This window comes from Oryx dammah, unplaced genomic scaffold (assembly GCF_014754425.2).
Source record: "Oryx dammah isolate SB20612 unplaced genomic scaffold, SCBI_Odam_1.1 HiC_scaffold_11, whole genome shotgun sequence".
Lineage (NCBI taxonomy): Eukaryota > Metazoa > Chordata > Mammalia > Artiodactyla > Bovidae > Oryx > Oryx dammah.
In genome coordinates, this window is record NW_024070195.1 from 196,170 (window position 1) to 205,109 (window position 8,940).

Below are 8,940 nucleotides of genomic sequence, written 5' to 3' on the forward strand. Positions count from 1 at the left end.
CCCTCGTGCGGGGCTGTCTGACCCTCGTGCGGGGCTGTGTGTCCCTCCTGTTGTCTCCGGCCAGAAGCTGCCTCGGTTTCGCTCTCTCCCTGTGACCCAGGGTTGTGCTGTGCACCCTCTCGTCTTGAAGTGTTTTTTGAGGTTCAAGGAGGAAACTGTGAACTAAAAGCTGCAGATGTGGAGACAGGCCCCTCCAGTCAGGGATTCCCGTGAACCTTCTTGAGCCACCAGGCCTCTCAGCCAACTGTTTCAGAGAAGTGAGCCAACGCAGAGGCGTGGGTGTCACCCCCGCCCCCTCACAGTGTGGAAGCCTGGCACACGTTCTGCTGAAGTCAGTTAGGTTTGATTTGAATTCTGGAAGAAAAAAAAAAGCAGGAAGTCAATGGTCCAGTGAGTTAGCTAGAAACTTCTTCGGTTGAAGAGAACAGTGGAAATCTTTGATATCTACCCATTCAGGATCTGCAACCTGCTGGGGACAGCCCCGCAGCCCGCGCGCACATCTGATAAGGCCGCGCGGCTGTGCGCACGCGGCCGCGCCCATGTGAGCCTCTCCTCTGCGGACTGACATGTGCTCTGGGGGCGGGGCCAGGGCGCTGGTGCACGTGGGCGGCGGGGACCTGGGGCCTCATCCCACCCTCCCTTCTGAGGGAAGCAGCTCAGAGTCACCGGGTCTCCAAGATAACGTCCTGCACTCTGCAGGTGTTGGAGGTGGCGGGCAACACAGACGTGGCTTAGAGGTCCCGGGTCAAATCAGAAACTTCTGATTTTCTGGAAAAAGCAGATTCTCCTCGTGTAAACGATTCTTTTGGCTAAACACAGCTCCATTTCCTTTTCGAGACCTTTGCCTCCTTCTGGGTCCAAAGCTGCAAAAGGAGCTCCCCCCTCTTGGGGTGCAGCCCCCTCGAGGTAAAGGTGATGCCCCAGGGGAGACCTGTGGAAACACTCACGTGCACCCCGCGTCTGGTCCCACCCTCACCGCTGTCTGGCCTCCACACCCGCGTGGGCTCCCATCCCTGCCCTGCGTCCAGCGTGCGAGTCTCTGAACTGCTTCCGTTGGTCTGCAGAGCTGCAGGCGTTCGCGCACCACGGCCGGCCACTGCCGAGGTTCCAGGTGACTCTGTGCTTCGGGGAGGAGTTCCCAGACCCTCAGAGGCAGCGCAAGCTCATCACTGCCCACGTGAGTGTCTGGTTACCTTTGGGTGAATCAGGGCAGGGCCCCACTTAGAGGAGTTCAGATGGGAAATAAGTGCCCCAGGCCCTGGGCAGAGAGGGAGGCAGGATGTCCGGTGAGCAGGGCCTCCCCGCCCTGGACATCTGCCCATCACCACCTGGGGTGACCTCTGGTCTGCACTGCACCCATCCCATCTGTTTTGGAGATAGTCATATCCCCATTTCATAGGGATTTAAAAGGAGGGGGCTAAAAGTTGCCCTTTAAAATTCTTGACATTTAATGTTACTTTAAAAATGCCTTCTAGCTGATCTTCCCTTAAGGGGAAGCTTTCCCCCTGACTTGAGTATTGTGTAAGCCCCTCCAAAAGGCCCCCATCCTCTTTTATTTCTGGTTATTAGAATTTATTTAATTGTCGGGAGCTGAGGGCTGCGTCTGTTTGGTGGAGCAGAATCTCTTAGGGCCTTTGGGCAGCTCAGGCTATGGTCTCGCTTTCCAGCAGAGTCTAGCATGGGCTCACCTGCATCGAGTAAACATCTTTCACAGAAAAGGAAAGCAGGAAGGTTTAGAGAAATAACATGTAGCATTAATTTGCCGCAGAAAGCAGAGTTTTGAATATTTGGAATTTTCAAATTTGAAATTGAAGCCTCTGTGTGGCTGTGACCTGTGAAAGTTATTAACAAGCCCAGGTGACAAATAGCAGCAGGGAATGTCACACCAAACAATAATAGAATTCAGGTCACATCTTTTAAAAAAGATTTTAATTAAAATTAAAAAAAAAAAACCTTTTAATTTTATTTTAGAGTATAGCCAACTAACAATGTTGTGATAGTCTCAGGTGGACAGCAGAGGGACTTGGCCATACATATATATGTATCCACACAACCCCTGCTTCTTGATTATAAAATCAAAAAACAACTGACCAACCAACAGAAATATAGTTCCCATAAATCTTTAGGGTTTTCTCGTGAATTCTCTCACTGACCGACAGTTACTGATATAATAACGGATTCCTGTTAACAACTGTCCAATGACTGAATGACCTCGGCGCGGGCACACAGCACCTCGGAAGATGGTGGTGAGCCCTGCGTCTGAGTCTCGGGGCTGGCACGCACTGGCCTGGGTCAGCCGGGACCCTGGGTGCACCCAGGAGCCTTGCTCCTCTTATCAGGGATTGAATTTGCTTCAGTGGCTTCAGATGAGTTATGCTTAAGCCACTATGTGTGGACTCGCACACCTCACGGGATGAATGTGCTCTGCTTCTTACTGTGAGTTCAGAAAAAGCTGAGCCTGAGTCCTCTGGAGAGTGTGCTCTACCCTCACACTGAGACTAGAGGGATCTGGGGTCAGCTAACTTCCCTTTTTCCACCATCCCTGTTAAACGCCAGATGTGGAAAAATAAGTCCATTGGCCTAACTTACCGGATTACCTGAAACTTCAATGAGACTCCGGTTTGATCCCTGGGTCAGGAGGATGCACTGGAGGTGGGCTTGGCCACCCATTCTGGTGTTCTTGGCTGGAGAATCCCATGGACAGAGGAGCCTGGCTAGCTACAGAACACAGGGTTGCAAAGAGCCGGGCGCCACGGCAGTGCCTGAGCACGCGTGCTCCTTGAACTCACCTTTAATTTGGCCGTTTTACCAGTGTGCTTTGTTTAGTTCACGTTTGGCATAAATTTCAAGCGGCAGTTGGTTCACAGACAGCATTGTCACCTTTCCGTTCAGCTGAAGCGCAGAATTCAGTAGGTCCTGTTTGTAGGTCAGTGTGTCCTCCAGAGGGCTCCTCGTGTGACACGACCTCACGGTCAGCACCCGGCTGCGCGCGTGACTGTCCTCAGGGGTGGAGGCTTCTTGCCAGATGGCCATGATGTCTTGTTCCGATCTTCACTGCAGGTTGAACCTCTGCTAGCCAGACAGCTGTATTATTTTGCTCAGCAAAACAGCGGACACTTCCTCAGGGGCTACGACCTGCCCGAGCACGTCGGCGGCCCGGAGGACTTCCACAGGCCCCCGCGACACTCCTCCATCCAGGAGTGAGAGCCCTGGGGCCAGAGACGGCGCGCGTGTGATACGCGCAGGAGAGCAGCTGAGCCCCTGCTCTTTCTCTGCGAAATGGGGAATGGGGGCTTCAGTCCCACTCCTGAGGAGAACATTGGTAGAAAATCATCCTGACAGATGAGCTTTTTACAGGAGAAAGAATGCTAAGTGTCTTCTGCGGACGAATGTGAAAACTCGTCATCACGTGGTTTACATTTTACTGACTTGCTGTCTCTAGTTTGATGTGAACTCTCTCTTGCGTGAAGAGCGAGAAGCCTGTGCTTCATCACTGCCCACTAGGATGGCACGAAGGGACCCAAGTGCCAGCCTGTTTCTCAGGGAAGTAGAACCTACGTGTGAGGCTGTCCCGCCCAGAGGAGGAGCGCTCCAGCCGCTGGGGGTGACGCACCTCGGGATGCTGACGGCAGGACAGACTCGGCTCCGGGGGTCCCCACCTTCCCGGGGTCCCCCCTGGGTGGCCCGCCACCTCCTGCCTGCAATCCCCGCGCCCCCAGGCCCAGAGCCCAGCTGGTGTGACCCTGTGGTGTTTCTGGAGCCAAAAGCATCAGGGCCACCCAGAACCAGGTTTTGTCACTTCGTCCTCATTGGAAAAGACTCTGATGCTGGGAGGGACTGGGGGCAGGAGGAGAAGGGGACGACCGAGGATGAGATGGCTGGATGGCATCACGGACTCGATGGGCGTGAGTCTGAGTGAACTCTGGGAGATGGTGATGGACAGGGAGGCCTGGCGTGCTGCGACTCATGGGGTCGCAAAGAGTCAGACACGACTGAGCGACTGAACTGAAATGAACTGAACTGACTGGTTAAGATATCTTTTGTTTTTCTTTTTATCTCTCATGCTGTAGAAATTATTGCTATAGCAAAAAGAGAGAGATTGACAGATCAGCAACCCAAGATGTGTTTCTGAAGCTTGGTGAGCGTTTCCCCTCTTGTCCTGTTTGTTAGGAGACCGGCTACCATGGCAACACTACGAGGAGGAGCCCCCGCCTGTCCTGGGGGAGGGCCCTGCGTGAGGGCAGGACGGCGCTCTGCAGATTGAGCAACTGCAGGCCCAGGGAGCTGTTTTTGCTTATTTTGTATATTACACACTTCCTCATGCCAGTGACAGTTTGACAGGGCCTTAAAATTATTGGGCTTTTTCCAAACACAGCTTTTTATAGAGTCACTAAGATATCTACTTGCTTAAGTGAACCTGACCACTCATTTGTTGTTCCTTTTGGAAAAGTACAGATGTTTGGGCCATGGTGCAGCAGCTTATTTTTGTCCTACTGGGAAGTAATTGCCATGACTTTTAGGGTCAGTGTACAAACCGATATTCTCTTATTCTAGTCTGTGTCTTTAAGTCATTCAACAAACTTGCATTAGACAGATTGTAGCTTTTATCCAGCTTAGTGAGCGGTGAAGCCTGGAAATGTCATTTCTTCTTCTTTTTTTTTTGGAAGACGTTTTTAGGGATAAAATAATACATATTAACTACAGAAATGTTAGACGGTATAAAAAGGCAAAACCCAAAGCGAATCTTCCTTTTTTCTAATCCAACCTCCTCCTTAGAGGTGTCCACAAGAAGAATTTGATTCTTCCAACAGATTTCACTTTTCTACAGATACACACAAGCTTAAAAAGAAATCCCAGGGGTCCTTTGTGCTCCCACACATGCAGACTCACGTGCTCCTGGGGCGCTTCTGCCAAGCCCACCTTGAGGCCCGCAGCGCAGTCTAAGCGGTTCATTAGGCAGGCGGGGGGAGCCCTTTCTGACAGTGGATTGCACTCCGTGGGCTACAGTGACTTATACATCTCATAGATGTGAGCATCTGGGGTACATTACCCCCAAGGGGCAGGAGGGGCAGACGCGCGGCTCCCTCGCCTCCTTTCTAACATGAAGCTGCTCTGGCTCAAGCTCCGTGTCTGGCAGATGCTGTTGGCTGGGGCCACAGCCCGTCCATGAGCACAGCGCGTGCGCGCCGTGGCTTTCTGCGGTCTGGGGGACCCACAGTGTGGGGCGGCAGATGAACCGTGAAGCAGTCTGGGTGAGGGACCCCGACGTGGGCTCAGCAGCTCCGTGTTGTTAGTGGAGGACGCTGTCAAGTTTAGGCCCTGGTTATTTGGAAGAGTTTTAGGTCCGAGGGGAAGGTCTCGGGGGCTCCCCTGGCTTGTTTCTTGTTCCTGAGGTTTGGTCACACCACGGGCAGAGACCGGCGTCTTTGGAGCACCACGGAGAGCTCTCACATCATGGCTTCGGAAGCTCCTCAGTCACCACGCGGAGACCCAGCCAGGCGGTCGTCTTGCAATGCAGAAGCTGCTCCACGTGGCCCAACAATCCCACGACCGTGGGGACCACCTGAGTCCAGCTGTGCCCAGCATGAGCAGAGAGGCATCCGTGGGCTCAGCTGTGAACAAGGCTCTCTTACCAGGTCCCTGTGAGCAAGCCCGGTGCAGGTCTGACATGGGCTGTGTCCTCAGACTGGTGATCGAGCTGCGTCCCCAGGGAAGGCTGCACCAGTGAAGGTCTTTTATTTCTGTGAATCATTTTATTAGCGAAAATCCAGGCCCAGCGTAAGCCCTTCCGTCCTCCAGCGGTCACATCACCCCCCTTCTCCACAGGCGGATCTCCTCTGAAGGTGCTGAGCTTCCATAAGCTCTGTGTCTTCGTTACCTGTCTCCCTAAACGGCTGTAGCTCACTGTGTAGCTCACGCGGTCTGCCTGCCATGTGCGTCATCTTGCGACTCACCTTTCGGGCCCCGACTCGGAGCTGGACACGTGTCAGCGTGTGGGGGATGGCCTCGTCCAGCCCTGTTTCCTGATGTGGAAGATCGTGAGGGCCGGTTCCCGGTTTCTCTTTCCACTGCTTTTAAGAAGGCAAGTGTGCGCAGCACAGCTGAAGTGCAGGAGAGACAGGCCAGCCTCCTCCAGGGCAAAACTCGCCGTTAGCCTCTTGGGGAGGGGGCTTTGCAGAGGGCCTCCCACCGCCCACCCTCCCTCCTGGGACTGTTCCAGGCTAAACAGTCCTTGGACAATTGTACATAATCTTGTCATGAATTTTGCTTTTCAAAGCATATTTTTTATTTGTGATATTTTAGAATCTTAATAAAGGTTTTTAAAGAGCAGTTTTTCATGGGCTGTGTTACTAAGCCCTCATCTCGACAGCTTTTTAAATACTTCCTCCTCCTGTTGCATTTGGCAGCCTGTTTCCTTCCTGGCTGCTGTGAGCCTCCCAAAAATCAGATCTCACATGTTCAGCTTGTTTTTTAAAAAAAAACACACACACACACCCTGCTGCGAGTCCCAGTGTCGAGCAGCGCCCCGCCTCGCTCCCGACCACCGTGAGGGTCTCAGCTCTGAGGACCTGTGTCGACACTGCCTTCTGTTCCATCGCTGTTGCTAATGGGAAGGGGGTGTCAGTTCACCAGCATCCAGACTGTGGACAGTGATAAGCTGTGTGCAGGGGGGCACAGAAGAGACAGAACCCCACCCCAGGGCCTGCGCCCCTCCCCCGGATCTTCAGCCCCGGCTCCTGCCCCCGCTTGTGCTGTTAAAACCCTTGCAGCTGAAGACTGTGCCAGGCTCTCAGGAGCCTACGTGTCCTTTGCATCTAGGAATCCTAGAATGCTAGATCTGAATAATGTCAGATTTGCTGAGTGGTAACCAAATCAGAATAATGGGGAAATAAACTATTACACTGCCCTGGGGGCTGTCTGCTCAGAAAGTGTGAGTGGACTTAGTCTCACAGCAAGTTTTATTCAAACATTCTGTCCATGCGTTGCATCTGAAAGAGGCTGTCAAGGGATCCTGTGCCCTTGAGCTTGGTCTCAGGTGATTCTCCGCACCTGTCAGATACCACAGGTGTGAGCCTTTCTCCACCCACAGGGCAGGGCCGGCTGGCCTGGGTTCAGTCTCCTCGACAAGCATTTCCTTTTATGTGAAGCATGCCTCTGCTGGGAGAATCGTCATCTTCCACGTCATCTCTCTGGAAAGAAGCTCCAGGGGTTGAGTGAGGTCACCTTTTTCCAGGAGATGCTGTCCCTGAGCTGACCCGGGCAACTGGGTCAGTGTTTTCTGAACTAGCTACGAGTCCTGGGCTCTTACAGGCACCTGGCGAGCCAGAAACTCTTCAGTGACCTCCGTCCACCAGGGGACAGCGTGTGGCCCACAGCTGTCCGGGCAGACTTGCTGGAGGGTGGGGACCCTGGCACTGTCAGCGGGCATCTGGTCCAAAATAATATAAAGTTCATTTTATCCCAGCCCTGGAGCTAATGGTCAGAAGTTTGGAACCTGTGGACATCTGACGATCTTTGAAAGCTGCTACTTCACTTCTTTAGAAATTACCGTTCTCCTTGGCCCCCACCACCACCTGCCCCTGCCTTCCCATCAGGCGGGCATGATGGTGGCTTCGCAGAGAATCGTCCCAGCAGATAAGGGCTCTTTGCCTCCTCTGGCCTCTCCTTCGGGTCAGGATCCCACAGCGGCCCGGTGCCTCCTCTCCCAGAAAGCCTCTCCTGGCCGCCCAGCGGCCGCCCCCACCCAGGGCCCAGCTCCGGCCCTGGCCCTTCTGGAGGCGTTTCTTGCCCCAATGTGTACACCCCCCACACCCCGCCTGGCTCACTCCCCGGCAGAAAGACAACACTGGTCCTTGGTGGAAAAAGGGAGGGCTCAAGGAGGCTGGGAGTTTAAGAAAGATCAACTGCCCCTTCAGCCCTCTGGACGCTCACCCGGACCAGAGAAAGATGCTCAGAGCCGAGGAAAGGGGCCACGTGAGAAGAAACGCGTGTTCAGGCGTCGGCTTCTCCCGGGTGAAGGCCAGCTGTCCTCCTGGAAAGAGACCCCGTGGGGCAAACCTGGGAAAAGAGAGCCGGGGGAGCCGTCCGTGCTCCACACCGGGGCGGGCTGAGCCATGGGGGCGGCGGTGTCTGCGCGGAGGCCACGCCGAGGGCCAGCACCAAACTAGGTGCCAGCTCGAGTGAAGGGGTGCGATCCGAAGGGGGCAGAGGTCGAGCTCCCTTGGTGGAGTGAGAGCTAAAATGAAACCTGCACCATTAAACGAAACACGACGTTATTTCTCAGAAGCGTCAGCCTCGACTTAGAGCTGCGCCTGCGACCCCGCTCGCGCTCATTCTGGGCTGCAGTCCCTGCTCTCTAATTTTCTTTCATAAAGTCCTCGAATGCGTCCTGCTGCGTGCGGGGCCTGCCCTCGAAACTCAGAAGGCAGTGCCGGGCGTGTGGGTTACGCGACGGCCTGCAGCATGCGTGGTGGGGAAACGCTCGTCAGGGTTGCGTGGTGGCCCGTCTCGCAGGGCACAGAGCGTGCGCACCGGCCCTTCTGGCAGGAAGCAGAGGCCTGCGCCCTCAGCCCTGCCCTGCCAGCCCTGCCAGCCCCGCCCCGCCTTGGGCCTTTGTCTTTCTACTGTTTCCCCTGGGACACTCTCTTCTCAAAATTCTCTCTTCGCCAGGGAAGCTCTATACTGTACTGAGCTCCACTCTGGCCCCTCTGTGTCTGAGGTGACCCCTCTCTGTACCACCCCACCCTCCCTGGGGACCTCCCCCTCCCCCAACACCCCCTCTCCCTGGGGACCTCCCCCTCCCCTATCACACCACTCTACCCTCCCTGGGGACCTCCCCCCTCCCATCACCCCACCCTCCCTGGGGACCTCCCTCTCCTTCAACACCCCCATCCTCCCTGGGGACCTCCCCCCTCCCCCACCACCCGACCCTCCCTGGGG

General features: G+C 54.8%; 1 protein-coding gene across 1 annotated transcript in view; it reads left to right on the top strand.

The window, feature by feature from the left end:
• Nucleotides 1-6,330, top strand: part of IRF4 (interferon regulatory factor 4) — a 17,099-nt gene extending 10,769 nt beyond the window's left edge. The window contains exons 8-9 of the mRNA XM_040249897.1: nucleotides 1,065-1,177; nucleotides 3,061-6,330. Coding sequence (XP_040105831.1) covers nucleotides 1,065-1,177; nucleotides 3,061-3,204 — 257 coding nt within the window. The 3' untranslated portion in view covers nucleotides 3,205-6,330. The remainder of the gene's footprint in view (nucleotides 1-1,064; nucleotides 1,178-3,060) is intronic.
• Nucleotides 6,331-8,940: the final 2,610 nt, after the last annotated feature.